Source organism: Parasteatoda tepidariorum, chromosome 10 (genome assembly GCF_982258835.1).
Source record: "Parasteatoda tepidariorum strain Cologne lab strain chromosome 10, Ptep-v5.0, whole genome shotgun sequence".
NCBI classification, from domain to species: domain Eukaryota; kingdom Metazoa; phylum Arthropoda; class Arachnida; order Araneae; family Theridiidae; genus Parasteatoda; species Parasteatoda tepidariorum.
In genome coordinates, this window is record NC_141764.1 from 64733354 (window position 1) to 64751422 (window position 18069).

General features: G+C 26.6%; 1 protein-coding gene across 1 annotated transcript; it reads left to right on the forward strand.

Moving 5' to 3' along the window:
* The first annotated feature begins 796 nt into the window (after nt 1–796).
* On the forward strand, nt 797–16958 carry ifc (delta4-sphingolipid-FADS-like protein ifc). Its single transcript, XM_016065542.4, has 5 exons — nt 797–1245; nt 3837–4159; nt 6068–6275; nt 9385–9596; nt 14077–16958. The coding sequence occupies exons 1-5, from the start codon at nt 1164–1166 to the stop codon at nt 14215–14217; spliced, it is 966 nt and encodes a 321-aa protein (XP_015921028.1). The 5' UTR covers nt 797–1163; the 3' UTR covers nt 14218–16958.
* The last annotated feature ends 1111 nt before the right edge of the window (nt 16959–18069 follow it).

The window sequence follows — 18069 nt, forward strand, 5'->3', positions numbered from 1 at the left end:
AATGAGCCGATATAGAGTTTAGCATAGATTCAAAACAATCATATCGCCATATGAACTATGATAAATAAGATTCCAAATGAAATAACATTTCCAAAACGTACGTTTACCAAGATAAAGTTTTATGTTGTGGGAATTGGTACATTTTCGTTTTTTCGGTAAAATATTTCCCTCCTGAAAAAATAAAATTGCTTCTTGTTTTGTTTTTGGCAAATCCCAAAGACGAATTTTCGTAGCACTAAAAATGGCGACAAAAAAGAATTGTTTTTTTTTGTTTTTGTTTCGTCCGCATTCTTTATTTTACGTTTCTTAGTTTCTAAATAATAATTTTTATTGAAACTTGAAATTTTTTGATAAAAATTGTTGTCAAAAAACTTTGCTTACAAAATTAAATTTCATAAAATTATGAGGCTTATGTATACTTTTTGTTCATTTTAATTTTTGAAGTAATATGATTCTTAAAACTATAGAATGTAAAGTTTAAATGGGCCTTTCATGTTATATCATTAAATTTAGTAATACTATTTCTCGGGAAATTAGGTTTTAACTCTTATAAGAAATATACATATTTTTTTCTGTTAATGTACAAATATTTTTCCGATGCGTTTTGGATATTCCTTCTCTAATAAAAAGAGATACCATTTAGTTTTCGTTTGCAGAAGAAAGAATATCAAGCATTTTTCTTTTTTAAATTTAATTAGCCACAATAAAGAAGGAACGTTGCAATGCTACACGCTACATTAACGACGTCTCCAGAGTAACTGAATGACGGTTCATATAGAAATCGCAGGTAAGCGGCTCACACAACAACGCCCCCTATAGTTCGTTGCGATCGCGAATCGTAACAATTTTTTAAAAAAAATTTTTAATCTCTTTTTATCTTGATAAAAGAGATAAACAGAAAAAAATTTAGGAAGAAAATAAGCGCTATTTTTCAAGTGACCTCTGTTGGTCGTTTTCTCCACGTGCTGACATTCCATACTTCTGTAGTTGTCATTCTAGAGAACGAGATTTTTTCTTTATGGCCGGTGGAAGGGAGTGAAAAATTGTTTATGTCGAAACAAATTTTTTTATTATCATTCTTTTTATATTCTACCACTGTCACTCCCTTATCAGCTTGAATTTTATAACTCATCGATTTCACTTATTCTGTCAGAAAAATTAAGATGGGTGCCAAAGTGTCAAGAGCCGATTTTGAATGGGTTTATACAGATGAACCTCATGCGACTCGACGAAAAGAAATATTAAGTAATTTTTATTTATATATAATGTTATTTTTAAGAGAATTTCTCATGTGAGTTGTTATGAAATTATTGCAGCTAAAATAATGGGTACAAATTCCCATTTGATTCATTTCATATTTATTAAATTTTGGATTTGTTTAAATGATACTAAATAACTGGTTTACTTTTTGTAAACAAAGGCTTATTACAAACTTATTTTACATATTTGTCGAGATCTAATCAAGTTTTAAAAAGTGTTTGCTGAGAAATAAAGAATACTTTCTGGGTGAAGCAGGCGCTGAAAAATTAGTCTTGAAAATTATTACAAAATGCTGCAAGTAAATGAATATCGCTGATGGAAAAAGAACTTTGTGTAATGTATTTCAGTTTATTCAGACAGAAATTTTAGATTCCGAAATTTGTGCTTGGATTTACCTCAAAATCATGACCTATGAAGCAATCATTCACTTATGCAACTTTTCACAAAATCAGGACCTTATTTTGTCGAAAATTTTGAGTACACTTTTTAAAGCCTTTCTAAAATGTTCGGAATTCGTAATTTCAAATTAATAATCTTGCTAGTTTTCTGTTCACAATTCTGTCTGTATATTTCAGGAGATTATCTTTTGAATTACAAAATCCGGCGCATAGAAAAATCTATTGCGTAATCAATTAATTTCTTTCTTAAAGTTGCAAGTTGGTATGAAATTGCTTTTCTAACAACCTTTTATCAATTTAAAAAAAGAAGCTAGATAAAAAATGGCAAACCTTCTTTATTTAAAATTAACCTTCTCATTCTAATTTAATTAAAAACCTTTTACTTTAAAAAAAATCTTATTTCAAATTGTTTAAATCAAAACCTTTCTTCAGAGTACTCCCTAGGAATGAAAAGGGCACTTTAAGTTTTGAAAGGGCACTCATTCAACACTGTAAAAATTTATCAAAATGTGTAATATTATGTAATAACTGATTTTGATTTTCAAAAATTTTTAAATTACCCTCTTACACTGGACGTGTATATTTAAAAAAAAAAAAAAAAAAGATCCTCTCATTATCAGAATAAGAGAAAAATTTGTAGTTTATAAAAATAATAAAGAATGATAATAGATAATGTCTGGGTATAAATTTTTTTCAATAAAAGTAAATTAAAAAAATATTAATTGATAAACAACTTTAAAGATTTTAATGTAATTTAAACTAGAAATTATGCAAAAATGAATGTTTAAAGTTGCCTTTTTTTAACAAAGAGGTTTTTAACATTTATTATCCCTCCCACCTGAAAAAAGAGATACTTATAAAAATTTTACGAGTTTCCTAACAAAGTTAATCTATGTAATAGTAATCAGAATTAAACAGATAATTTTACCTTTAGGTAATAAAAAGGCAGTGTTTTTAGTGATGGGCTGCTTATTGTTACTAAAAGGACAAAGAGGGTGCATTTATGGGATCAAAGGGCAGGCAGGGCAGATTGCCCTTCTAAAAACGCTTTGGGAGAACACTGATTTCAAAAGAATGTTTCATATTTTAAATCAAAACAATTTAGTTTAAAATGTTTAAGAATTAAATATGAAAAACATATTGTTATTACAAAAGTGCTAAACTAAATGTTGTGACTAAAGATAGTTCAGTAAAAATATCCTTTTTGATTCTATAAGCAACAAAAACTAGAAAGTTGGTATTTAATTTAGGAAAAATTAAAAAGTTGCCACAAGTTTGTAAAATTAAATGTTTTATCTCTTATTTGTTACCATTGTAATCTAAAATTATGTATATCTTTGGAAAAATGTGTTACTAGTTTTTAATTCTTTTAGGGCATGGGAATTAGTTATTTGTAAGTCATAGTGTTTTGTATTATATTCTCTCTTTGTACTATTGCTTTCTTTTTTTTTCAGGTTTTTTATATTAAAGAATTTAATCTTTTACTCTCAAGCGTAAAATAAATCAATATAGTATTTAACTAATAAACTTGACGAATGAATAGAAACGAAATTATATATTTAATTATTGATTACCATACACAGTATACCTACTCTTGATCTCAAAGTTGAAAGGACGCTAAAAACATTTCAAGATAGCGAGTTTTCGAGATAACAAGTTCAGAACAAAATATGTTTTAAAAAGAAAAATGTGTTCTAAAATATTACTCTAAAAAGTAGAGTAATGAAATATAGGAATAGCTACTTATATATATGTAAGTAATGATAGTTGACTATAAGTCTAAATATAACAGTGATAATTTTATTTTTAAAAGTAAAGCGAAAAGAATTTTTACGAAAAAAAAAATAATTTTCTATTCCAAAAAAAATTGTCATAACAAGGTTATGAGAAGAAACTCTTTGACATAGGAATTCAAATTAACATTAAGTGGATGTATAATGTTAAAGGGAAAAATATTTTTTTGACATAAAATTTTTGTGATATCTAAGTTCAAGATATCAAGAGTATGCTGTATATATATTGTTATCATTTCTTCAACTTCAATAACGTGTAGGTGCTAGTTTTTATTTTAAAAGAAATACAGAATTTATTGATAAGACTTTTCTATTTTTATTGACCCCATGTGTGTATTTCAGTTTACTGGATATTGTTAATTGTCAATTGATTGTTTCTTTTCAGAAAAACATCCTGAAATAAAAGAATTAATGGGATATGATCCAATGTTCAAATATGTTGTTGCAGGGATGGTATTGGTACAAATAATATCATTCTGGCTTCTCAAAGACGCATCTTTTTTCACACTATTTATTGCTGCTTACTGTTTTGGTGGAGTGATCAACCATTCGTTGGGATTAGCTGTCCATGAAATTTCTCACAACTTAGCATTTGGTCATTCCAGGTTAATGGCAAACAGAATTTTTGGAATGTTTGCTAACCTTCCCATTGGTGTGCCTATGTCAATTTCATTCAAGAAATATCACTTAGAACATCATAAATACCAAGTGAGTAATCAAAATATTGAATTGTGTAATTTTGTTTAAAAAATGTAATTTTATTTATGTATTTTGAAAGTGATAACAGGATTCTGTGTGAGCCAAATTTACTACCGTTTAGCAGTACCTTCACAAATTCAACTTTAGGATTTCACAAAATACTTTTTCTTAAAATTTTGTTTTTGTGTCTCATAAGAAACGATAAATCCATATTTTTGTGTTGATTTTTTAATTTAATTTTCACAAATTATGTCTAAATTTTCACAAAATAGGTACCTCTCAGAAAAACCTAGATAGACCCCTGGATAAATATCCAATTTATTATGTGGGTTGACAAGTTTATGGCATGTGCTAGTTAGTAGCGGTTTTAACCATGGATGAGACAATCTTGTCTAAAACTAAAATTGTATATATGTATAAATATTATTTCATATTTAAAATTATACATTGCAGGTAGTGTTTAAAGTCAAACACTTAATATTCTTAATATAATTTAACATAAACTGAAAAGGAATTGTCTTGAAAACAACTCCATTACTACATAAATATATATTTTAGTAAGTCCATGAGACGGGCACCAACCCCCAATGTTACTTCTTATTCCTCTTAGTTTTTTTCTTTCCCTTGAAAATCAATACAAAAAAAGATTCTTTAGTTCATAAAATTTAGAATTATAATTTTATGTATGAAAATTTTTTTACTTTGTTTATCGTCACTATATGAATGATTCTCTTGATTTGAAAAATAATAAAACTTGGGATAACAGAATGTTTGACCCAATAAGAAGAGATGAAAGAAGAAATTTTACCCATTAATGATGTATAACATTTAATACATATAATTTATTCAGTTAGTCTGTCAGTAATAACTTTGTTTGAAAAGACTTTCACCAATCTACATGACTTTGTATTATTAAACCTGTATTAATTTTGAAAGCAATTACGTGTTAACAGCGCAAAAACATTTAGTTATTATGTTTATTGCTGTTTGGCTACTATTGCAATGGTCTGTCTAGGTTTTTCTGAGAGGTACCTATTTTGTGAAAAGTTAGACATAATTTGTAAAAAATTAAAAATTATCTTAAAAGATCAATACAAAAAAATGGATTATCATTTCTTAAGTAATAAAAAAATAAAATTTTAAGAAAAAGTATTTTGTGAAACTACTGTTTTTCCTAAAGTTGAATTTGTGAAGGTACCGCTAAACGGTAGTAAATTCGGCCTGGACAGACCCCTGTATTGACGTATAAAATTACTATAAATTTGTTTAAAAATATGATAATTTAACCTTCTGTTAAGTAATTGTCTATATTCGTGCTTTTTAGCTTGGGTATAACATGGTGACAACAGTATGTATTTAAAAAAATAATTGATTATATCATTAAAATTCTAAATTATAAATGAATTTTAATATTTAATTCAAAGTTCAGTAAGTTTAATCTTACGTTATTTTGATTTGTATGTTTATTTATTTTTTGTGACCGAAATATTTTTTCTTCAAATCTAATTCAAAAGTTTATTTAAAAATTAAACATCTAAGTAATTTACATTCAATATATTCACTACATTTAATTTATTTTTCATTTAAATTAAATATTGTACACATACATACTTTGGAAATAGTATGCATAATCTGTTCTTGTAGTAGCTTGTCTTTAATTTTTAACATAAATTTATATTGTTCTTAATGCACTGATGAATAGTTAAATTATTGTCCATTGATATAAAAACTGAACTTATTGTAATTTTTAAAAAGTTTTAACTATTTTTTTTTTTTTCTGTGACCCTTTCTCAAAAAGATTGTGTATATCCTACTGAACATTATGTATTTGAAATAACAATATGACTGCCAAAAAATGTTCAGATAATAATTTCATTGCTGTATAAAAATTTACCGAAATTCTTTTATCTGTTATAGGGAGATGAAAAACTAGATACTGATCTTCCCACCCAATTGGAGGCACAGCTTTTTTGTACAACCTATACCAAATTTCTATGGGTACTATTGCAGCCTTTCTTTTACACTTTAAGGGCATTCTTTGTGTACCCAAAACCTCCTTCTTCACTTGAAATTATAAATCTCATTGTCCAGCTTATTTTTGATGCTATTGTAGCTTATTTTTGTGGTAAGTATGAATTTTACACCTGTGTATTATTATTTGAAGTTAATTATAGTGCACATTTGAATGATTACTTACCATATTATGTTTATATAAGTCCAAATAAGTGAGGTAATTATTATTATTATTATTATTTTTTTGTTATCATTTAAGTGCATTTTGTCCTGACTAAGCCATTGAATTAAAATGTTTTTAATATTGCAAAGAATGAAAAATCTGGAATCTGGATATGTTTCACAGTGACCTTCCCTAGCTCTAAATATTTTTTCTTCCTCAGCACTGTGGGCCAGAATACCATGATCTTTGGCCAAAAGTCAAAAATTAAATTTTCAACTGAAATATGTGTAGGCAGTTTTAATATAGCCCAAATTAAGTATTCATAACCATTCCAAACATTATAATTTACTTTATGGAACAACAAGAGTACAACGTAGTGAAAAATATGTTAAAAAAATTTTTTTTTAAAGTAAATTTTAAATTTTTATTTCAGAAATATATATTCGAATTTCACCTTACTGTTACATTTTTATCAGAGTAATTACTCTGAAATTATAGTACAACTTTTCAATTTGTTGGATTAGTTGATACTCTTGACAAACTTATAGTTTATATCTTATCATTTGATATTTTACAATGTTTGAATGACTTTCGAAATTTAGTTCCTAAAAGTTCCATGAGGTAATTAGCTAAACTTTGTTTTTTTTTTTTTTTGTTTTCTTTGATGTTTCTTCTTTCGAAAAAACCTGCCCCATTTTGCCCGTATTGCAAAGGTGGACTAAATATACCGATAAACAAAAATTATGTTTTTTTTTTCTTCATGTTTTCGCTTTATTTTGTAATATTACATGGGAAATATAATTTGCTTTTCATTTTTAATATAAAATTACGAAAATCATTATATTTTCATTGCTATATTTAATTATTTAAAAGTACTATATTATTATTTTTATTTTTGCCCACCACATTTCAGCCACCATTTTTTTTTTTTTGTTTTTTTTTTTTTTTTTGGTATTTTTAGTGTATTTCAAAATTTCAACTGTGAATTCAATTTACCTGCACATAAAAACCCCCAAATTTTGGAACAAATTTAATCGAAAATACTAATTTTGGCCATGAAACCTCGAATGCTGGCCCACTGTGCTCAGGAGTGAAAAAAATATGTGAGTTTGAAGACTTCAAAATGTTTTCCTGAAATCCTATTTTTGACTTGTTCAAAGAACTTTTATTAAGGATTTTTTTTTTTTTTTTAATATCACACAAGTAAAGAAACAGAAAATTTATCTGCCAAAAAAAGTAAAAAAATGAATGAAGAAGCCCATATAGGCAATAAATATTTAAATTTGATGTAGGAATGAATTGAATTCAGAAGTCATAAAACATTTCGTATTTTGATCAAAATGTAAAGTATAATTTTAAATGGCATGATCTTCAATTTGAATAAGATTTATGTATGCATCAGAAAATTTAGTATTAAAAACATCAGTTACGGTTACCATGTCTGTTTCTGTGTTCCACATTTGCTGCCACAGATTATTTTAAATACAAAAAAAAGGGGAGGGGAATGATTAAACAAGTTTTAATAATCACCCATTGTTTTTTAATAATGATGGTCTGTCGAATTTGAATTATGAAGTTTAAAAATATTTGCAATATGTTTATTGCATAATTTTAAATTACAAATTAAAAAAATTTGAAATTATGTGTTAAATGGAACACACGAAATGTAAACTTTAATTTCTAAAATCATACTTAGAGCTAGTGGGATAATATTTCAGATGTACTTACCAGTTGTGAGAATCTTCCAAGGTAAAACAATATTCAAGTATTTTTCCATTCATTCTGTTAGTGCCTGTAAAGAAAAATGTATGAAATTAAAAAGTTTATTCAAGAATTTAATCTCAAAATATGCAAAAGAATTTACAAGTTTTTTTTTTTTCATTTGTCGAAAATCAATTTATAAAAAGCAGCTCATAATTTTTAAGAATTAGTTTTAAAAATGTATAAAATTGCATAGTAAGGTTTTGGTACTTTTAATTTATATTCAACTCTTTTCACTTAAGATATTGAGTCACTGCAGGATGGATGTATTTAAGGACTTTAAAATTCAGTTCCAAATTTGAGGATTCTGCTATGAAGACTTAAAACTGTAATATTACATACAATATTACTAATTATATGCTCCAAGTTGCAGATTTTATGAATATTAGTAGTTTGAATATACAATGTATTGATTGTTTAATCTCACTTGTTTATTATTCATGTTTCAGTTTGTTTAATTATCTTTTTAAATGTTTAAAATAAAACTTTTCTAAATTAAGTTCTGTTTTTTATTAACTGTTATATTTTAATAAAATAAAACAGGAACTTCTTAATGCGAAAATTTGAGGTTTTACAATAATTTTACTATCTGTTGCAATGATATTTACAACATATGAGTGATACAAATTATTTACTTAATTGGTATTTGTTATTTTTAGCGTTTAAGTTAACATTACTATCAGAAATTTATGCCATTGCTTAATGCACTAGAGGTAATTGTAAACCACGATTTGAATGGATTACCAGTGTACCAAAAAAAGGAACATATCTTAATAACTTTTAATCTAGTAATCATATTTTCATATACTAAGGTGTTATTCTGATGATTCATTGTTAAAACATGGTTTCAGAGAATTCGAGACATAAGAAAAAATTGGAATTATTATTTTTGACATCCAAACATTTTATTGTTCTCCTGGCTAAGCTATACCTTATTTTCCAAATTATGGTTACCCCTCATATTTTAAGAGTAAAAAATTCAAATTTCTTTTAAAAAAAAATAAAAAATAGTGTCAAATTTCATGATTAAAATATCGTCTACCCAAATTAGTTTGCACATTTAAGAGTGGACCTTTGAAATTATCTTATGGTAAAATTTGATCACTCGATGAACAGTAATTATGATGTTATTTTGTGTACTGCGCAATAGTTATTTAATTTTGTTTTTATAGCTATTGAAAAACTTTTAATAAGAATAATATTATTCATTATAAAATGTATTTTATAAGTAATTGTCCTGTGCATGATTATTTAGATTTGCATTTCTATATTTTTACCAAATTGTATTTTTTAATAGGTATTAGAATGGTGGGATATATGATTGGTGGAACAATTTTGGCCATGGGATTGCATCCAGTTGCTGGTCATTTTATTTCTGAACATTATATGTTCAAGAAAGGTTTTGAAACATACTCTTATTATGGTGGTCTAAATTTCATTACTTTTAATGTTGGATATCATATGGAACATCACGATTTTCCTAGTATTCCTGGCTCAAGATTACCCATGGTAAGTTGATTCTGGAAATTTTGTGAGTTGCACAAGCAAAATCATTCACAAAACCATTTTTTAATTAATACTTATAATTATTATTATTTTTATTCTTTTGTGAAATAAAAAATTAGAACTATTTTGTAAGGAATTATATTAAGAATCATAATCACTGAAGGCAATTCAATGCTGCTATTCTGTATAATGCATGACATGTTAGGGCCAATTATGAAATATGAGAATTATTACATAATTTACCTAAGCATTGTACACAATGCTTAGGTATTGAATACAATGTCAACAGGGATGGCAGTTTTCTTCAAAAGCTGAACAGGAAAAATTAGGTTTCTTCTGACTTAAGTGGAAGAAATAAGTGAAACTCTTTTCAATAAAGAAATATCAAGTATTAAGTTTAAATTTTTAATAGTTTATAATCGTTCTAAAAAGTAGTATTATTTCCTATTCACTATTCTAAAAAGTAGTATTATTTCCAGATTATTTAATGAATCATTTTTAATATAAAAAAGCGAAATTTGGATATAAAAATCAATTGAATGAATTTAAGAAATTAAAACACCTGTAGTTTCTTTTAATGCTTTACATAAAGAAGTTTAGGAAGTTTAGAAGTTTTAAATCATTGATTTTTGAAAAATTTGATTCATTACTTAGCAATTTTAAATCTTTTTTAATATTTGAGATATAACTTTATGGTATTTTTTAATAAATAAAACTTATAAGTTTTCAAACAAAAATGCTATAACTGAAAGAGTTTTTTCTTCGCATTTTGATAGGTTTACAGTATTTTGCTTACTATTTTCTAATATTATAAATTTGGGGTGAAAAACTAGTTAATTTATGTTAACTGAACAATAGCCTTTAAATCCGGTTGGGTTTTTATTCCTGTTGATCTAGTTATTAACGACACATATCTATTACTGAAATATAAGCCTCTCTTACTAAACACAGCAAAATAAAATATAAACCCACTTTTTTCATTTAAAAATTATTTTGAACTAATACTAATAAACATAATTCCAAATTATTTAATGAATTAACTTTAATGAGGAACTTAAATTATGAAATTTTATTTTTTACTTTACTGGTTTATTATTTAACATTGTATAAAATTCCTACACTATATGTAAAAGTATTTGATAATTTCATAATTTGGTGGTTGATTTTCGGCATTGTATTAAGTGGCAAAACTTCGACAGTTGCATATACAGTTGAACCTCACTCCATCATTCCTGTATCTTTCATTTTCCTGTATATATTGTCTTGTTTCAATGATCCCATCATAAAAGCTTTTACTCATAATATTAATAATAACCGTTTAGATCATTAGCTAGAATAATAATAGTAAGTAAATTCAACATATAGATTAAAATGCTTCAACCAAATAAATAAATGAAAGAAACAGAGAATATAAGAACCAACAATATATTATAAATTATCTAAAAATTATGAAATTGTAAATAAAGTCAATTCTAACGGAGCGAGAGAAAAAATTTTAGTGATGAACAATTATACTGTCAGTACAGGAATACAAAGCATAGCACAAAATATATATATATTTTTTTAATGACGGCAGGCACTGAACTTTCGTTCTTCGCCTTAGAAGATGCCGGAGGTGCTGCTCATTCATCGTTACCCAGTGGGCACCTGTGAACCAAAGTCACGGAGGCGAGCAACATTACCCACGCCACACTGCCACGGATACCCGTTCATAGGGTGGGCCACATTCATACATTCACACATCAGAAGACAACATAGAGAGAGAGAAACATCCATGCCCAGAGCGGGATTCGAACCCGCAGCCATTGGCATCGCAGTCAGGCACGCTAACCACTCGGCCACCTGGTTGGCATAGCACAAAATATAAATTAAACATATCAACATTTAAATTCAAAATTTTTTATGCCTGACACTTTCAATTATTCTGTTTGAAAAATTTTAAAACTAAAATGTAACCTATTTGTAGAACAATAAAATAAGCAAATTTTTTTTTTTAAATGCTTGGCATTCGATGCAGAAAAACTATTTTTTGTTACTATTTTCTAATTTTGAAACATATTTCAAGACTACAATTTTGTCGCGCCTATGGCTATGATTTTAACGACGTTTGTAGAATATTTGGCAACAATTGTCGCCATACTGCCCCGAACCTATACATAATTTAAGATTATATATTTCCAAATCATTACTTCTACATTAATTTTCATGCATTCTCAAGTCATTTGTTGGTATTTTTTGTTGACCCGCATTTGTATATCAGTATTATAGTTATCCTGTATATCAGTGGTGTCAAACTCGCGGCCCGAGTTGAAAATTTTTGTGGCCCAGTCAATATATCCGAAGCAAAGTAAAAATAAAATAGAAATGTGAATTAGAAGCAAAGCCAGCATAAAAAATTATAATATACTTTTTTTATAAACTATACAGATCATTTTAAATTGTCCGAGCGAAAATGTAAAATTCTAATTGGCTGAAATGGAGTCCGTTTCACACTAAGCTATCAATTAGATAGTACATAATCAGGTTTATCCTATTACATCGAGGTAAGTTGGTAGTCTCAGCCAATAAAATTTCTCCCGAAATAGAAAAGATAATAGCAGAGAAGAGATGTCAAGTATCAGGACGTAAACAATAATTTAACTTTATATATGTTTATTACAATTCGAAGTAAAAATATTAGTTTCCATGAACATTGATTTTTTTTTAGTAGTTCTAAAGTTAAGCATTGTTTATTTGGCCCAAGTTAGCTTTTGAGTTTGGCACCCCTGCTGTATATCATTTGCAAAAAAATCATCTCTTGATAAATGATCAATGCAGATTCTACTCTAGTTTGTTCTTTGAACTTCATAATCATCCTTTAAACATTTCTTATGGATGGTGTTCTGCAGCAGGCCTTTGTCATTTCATATTCATTATAACTTGAATGGTACCTTGGGAAATGATCAATGGAGGTTCTAAGCTAGTTTGTTCTTTGAACTTCATAATCATCCTTAAAACGTTTCTTATAGATGGAATTCTGCAGCAGGCCTTTGTCATTTCATATTCATTGTAAATTGAATGGTCCCTTGAGTCTACTTTAGTTTGTTCTTTGAACTTCATAATTATACTTTAGTTTGTTCTTTGAACTTCATAATTATCCTTAAAACATTTCTTATGGATGGAGTTCTGCAGCAGACCTTTGTCATTTTTTATTCATTGTAACATGAATGATCTCTTTTGAAATGATCAATGGAGGTTCTATTTTAGTTTGTTCTTTGAAGTTCATAATTATCCTTAAAATATTTCTGATGGATGCAGGCCTTAATCATTTCTTATTCATTGTAACTTCTGGGTTATTGTGTCCAATTGTATTGACATATTTACCAGGCTTCTCTCAGAGTTGCCTTGACATTGTTTAATGATTGTTAAGTCATATTGCAGTGTTTTCCTCATAGCAAAAAAATGGGTGAGAATTTCTCACCCTTTCTCAAAAGCAGGTTGAGATTTCGAAAAGTTAAGTGAGATTTCTAAAAACTAAAAAAACACAAAAACTCTTGAAAAAAATCATTTCTTTAATTGTTAACGTCTTCTATTTTTTAAAGCATTGAATATTTTTGGTGCATCATCATAGAAGATTTTGCCTTTACAAGGTATTTGTCCATCTTACATTAGCACATAAAAAATTTGAACGTCTTACATGAAGAAACCTTACCTATTGTAAAAACGTGGTTGCAGAGAAATGTGTTCTGAAGGGGTTCCGTGGTTGTGTTCTGTTGTTCGAAAAGGTTCTGAACAGTACTGGTAAATAGAGAAGCTAGATAACGGGGCAGATGTTGAAAGATCCAGGAAGAAAAGTGAAGCGGATTTTATTCTAAATGGCATAATTCGAAGCTTTTCCAAAACACAAGAAATTCGCAAATTTTGAAATTGATTTATAGAATGCTCAAATTTCTCGCAGTAATCATTTTTTAATGCGAGAAAAGAAAAAAATATGCGAGATTCTCGCGCTGTAGTGAAAACACTGTATTGTACTATTAAAATTAAGATAAAATAATATCTAGTGGTAATATTTGTATTTTAATTGTACTGTGTGGCTAAACAAATCCTACTATTGCATTTAAGATTTAGATATGAAAAAAAGAGAAAAAAAAAAAACATTTTAATGGTTGATTTCAAAAAATAGAAATTGTTTATAGAGTTAAAAGCAAATTGAATCTGAAATTAATAAAATGTGTTGTGAATATTATTGCAACATAACTGTAAGTTTGTTGTAATCTCTAATACTTTTATGAATGGACAAATTTGCAAGAATTGTTTCTCCTCTATATACAGTTTCCCTATATAATGACATAGGGGGAGAATTAATTATAGAATTAAGGTTGACATTTGATTTTATGTATTCAAACCTGATATTGTAAGTTGCATTCCACTAAGAAATTGTGAAAAATTAAATTAGTTTCAGACTAGTGTATTTAAATGAAACTTACATTATGTTTTTAAATAGGTGAAAAAAATTGCCGGAGAATATTATGACCATTTGCCGCAGCATAACTCTTGGACAAAAGTTTTATTTGATTTTATCACAGATCCTGCTATTGGTCCATATGCCAGAGTTAAGCGACAGCACAAGCCAAGGGGAGAGTGATCTTTAAAGCATGCCTAGTGATAAACAAATTTTTTTTTGGACTTTGCTATTATATTAAATGTATCTACAATTGCTGCATGTATATTTTTGTTGTTTAGAGCTTATCATTCTAAGCCACTGAAAATTAAAACATTTTTAACACTTTTAAGAGTTGCCTGTAAATATAATTATCAAATTCTGTAATATATATTTAACAAATTTTTCAAACATATATTTTTCTTAGCTTTGTTTGTTAAAACTTATTGCTCAAGTTTAAATTCTGTAGATTTCTATTTTTTTTCCTTATGAAGATATATTTCTTGTTTACATAGTTGTAATTTCATTATAAAAGAAAGTATTATAATGGTTTTTTCTTTTTGTTATAGTATGTTTTCAAATTAGAATTATAAGTTTAAGAATGTAATTAGCATGTAGTTGCTTTCTCAAAATGTTATCAAATTATGTTTTATGAATTGAAAGGTACGAAATGATTATATAATGTACTTTTAGAAGCTATTCTGATTTTTACTGTTACTGAAGGAGTCACATGATTGTCTTTGGGTAAAAATTGAATCTTTCTGTGTATTTAATATATTTGAATGATTTTATTAATAGTCACCCTCAATATTTTGAAAAAAAGGTGTAAACTAAAAGTTTCAGTCTTTGGAATAATGTTTAATTATTCACTATTTTTTTAAAGATAATGAAAAAACTTTTGATTTGTAAAACAATAAGAAAAAACTTTTGATTCTGAAAAAAACTTGCTCCAAAAATATATTTTAAAAGGTGTGCTGTTTGCTGCATCTATATTAGAGTGCATATGAAAAAATTTTAATAGCTGTGGTTATGTATTTCAAAAAAATCAATGCTCAACAATTGTGTGTAAAACAAGTGATAAAAGTTTGTAAATTTCTCATGTTTTTGAGGAATGTGGTAGGTTTTTACTAAAATTCGCTATTTATTTTCTTATATATTTTTTAAAGGAAATGAGTTAGTAAAACTGACTCAAATTTATTAAGACTATTATCCTGTTTATACATAAAATTAAAGCTTTAATTAAATTTTTGTTCAAATCACTACATTTTGTGTATTCACCCATATACTGAGCTCTTCACCTCAATCACATTTACAAAACTAAGTCTTATAATATAAGTTTTTGTGTGCTCAAAATTAAACAATTGTGCACGCGAGGCACAAAATTAGCTTTACCAACATAACTGGGAAATTTTCTAGTCATCTGTAAATTTTTCAATGTTTAATTTTTGCACTTAAAATCTCATTGCAATGAGACTTTGCTCTATTCCACTATTCTCAACCCTTTAACTACTGGCAGGTACTACCTACTTGATTGTTGTTTACTTGCACAGAAAATTCCTTCTTGCATTCAATGAAGGAAATGATTGTGAGTGCCATTTTTGTGTAAATTCATCCTGATGTTAAATGACCCAATTAGAAGCTGTATTTATGTAGGGGTGTCTGGATATTTTGCTATTTTTTATGATGATGATGGTTTTTGAGTGCTGTGAAGTATCATTCCCATGATCGTAATATGTGTAATGAATGCAATGCATTCTTCTATTACATTTTAATATTTAAAATCTATGTGATGATCTCAGAAATAATTGAGTTTGCGGGGATGCCAGCTACGAAAGATTTTCCTAATTAAAATTTTTCTGAGCTACAAATTTCCAAATTAAGATTTTCCAGAGTTTCATTTTGCTAAACTAACATTTTCCCTAAGTTATAGATTTCCAAATTAAGATTTTCTGCACACATTTGGGAAATTTTTTGAAAAATGTAGAAAAACTTAATTTTTTAAAGATTATATTTAAAAAGAAAAAATGTGTAGGGCATTATTTTTACTTACCCATTTTGCAATTTAAAAACTAACCGTTGTGTTTTATTGTATCGGTAATTCTATTTATTCAGTAATTACATTAGCAATAGTCTTATAAATTCTGATTTTTAAATTGAGTATTTTGGAGCCAAATTTGTTATAATATAAATCATTTTACTACAAAAGTTGAAAATTATCTTTCAATTATATTAAAATTATCTTTGTTACTATGTAAAAGCACCAGATCTGTGGTGAAACATTATAACAAGTTGGTATCCCTGAGATTGATAAATGATCTTTTGTTGTTGGGCACCGTTCGCTGTGTAACACAGTTCAGCCAAGATTTTAAAATTTAATAGTGCTGAATTTTTTTTAATATTTCACTTTAAAATGTTGTAAATTTGTTTTTATCTATTGATTTATGTTATGAAGGTGCAACTTTTCTGCTCATTTTATCATCTAGATCTCAGCATTTCAGTTCAAATATTTAGTTGTGTAAAATAATTTGTTTGAATCTCCTATTTGTATTCTTATTCTTGCAGCTTTTCTTTTATATTTCTTTTTATCCATTCCTCTTTCTCAGATGCACGTTAATCAGGAAATGTGGTAAAAGAAGTAAAGTTTTATGTTTGTGTGCTAAGTTTATTACTGTCTTAGATTATGATTATTCATTTAAATACTATAAAAAATAAAGGCTATTGTAAAATTGTATATTATTGCACAAATTTTCATGTATTATTTTTTAATGTTTAGCTTCTATTTAACTTATTAATGTCAAATAATTATTTAAGAAATAATTATTTGAGGATTATATAATTAAGAAATAATTAATTTGGTTCTCAACACTGTGAAAGGAGACTTTTGTGTCAAGCTTCCAGGCAAACTGTGTGTAACAGACATTAATAAAGTTTAAAAAAAAAAAAAAGTATTTGTAAGTAATAGACATCAAATTTAGGTACCAAAAGAAAAATGATTTCTCTGAGCTTATAATGTATTGTTAAGTTTTCTGTTAAAGAGACTGTGGGGACTGATCTATTACTGATTAATTATTTTCAAATTTGTATTTTGAAATTTTACCTGTTATTATTTTTTTTAATCTTCTAGTCAAACTATTGATAAAATTAAACTGATTATTGATAAAAATAAAATTAAATAAGTATTCATTTTAATTACATTTAATTTTGATATTTCAGAATATCTTTAAAAGTAAAACTGTAAATTTGCTTAAAAAGGAAAAGTTTGATGCTTTAAAAAGTGTAGCTTTTTTCTGGAAATATATATATATTTTTTTTTTTAACCCTTTTGACCGAAAAAAAAACTTAAGTCAGTGTGTGCTAAGTAATTCATAAAAAAACTCTTAATTTTACTCAACTTTATTGATATGTATTAATATTAATCAAGAATAAAGATTTTTTATTAGAAGTGTTACTTTCAACTTGAATTTTTTCTTTATGTTAATTTCTTAGATTCATTGCTTTATATTCATCTTGTTAAAATTATCTACCAAACTAGTTTTTTCAAAAGCTTAATTGTAAATTGACATTACAATTATGTAATGATAACTTTAAATTTCAAAAATGCTCAAAACTTGATTTGATTAAAATATTGTTATGTTCTAGCCTTATTAATCAAGAATAAATTTCCTTTTTTTATATCAGAAGTATTACTTAAAACTTCAGTTTTTGCTTTATATTAATTTTTTAAATTCATTGCTTTATATTCACTTTGTAGAAATCGTCAATTATATAACGTTTCACAAATGCATAATATTAAAGTGTTATTACAATTATGTATTTTAAATTTTGAAATTAAAAAAAAGAACTCAAAATTTTATTTAATTCAAATAATATTGTTTTGTACTAGCTTTATTAATTGAGAATAAAACTTTTTTTTTACTGTTACTTTAAACTTCAGTATTAGCAATTTATTAAATTATGCAATAATTAGCAATTTATTATTTATTAGATTCGCAATTTATTAAATTCACTAATTTAAATTTATCTTGTTAAAGTTATCAACTAAGCAAGTTTTTTACA

Coding starts and splice junctions, on each gene's coding strand:
- ifc (XM_016065542.4), top strand. CDS start 1,164: ATGGGTGCCAAAGTGTCAAGAGCCGATTTTGAATGGGTTTATACAGAT. Junction 4,160..6,067: donor TAGAACATCATAAATACCAA/GTGAGTAATCAA, acceptor TATCTGTTATAG/GGAGATGAAAAACTAGATAC. Junction 6,276..9,384: donor TATTGTAGCTTATTTTTGTG/GTAAGTATGAAT, acceptor ATTTTTTAATAG/GTATTAGAATGGTGGGATAT.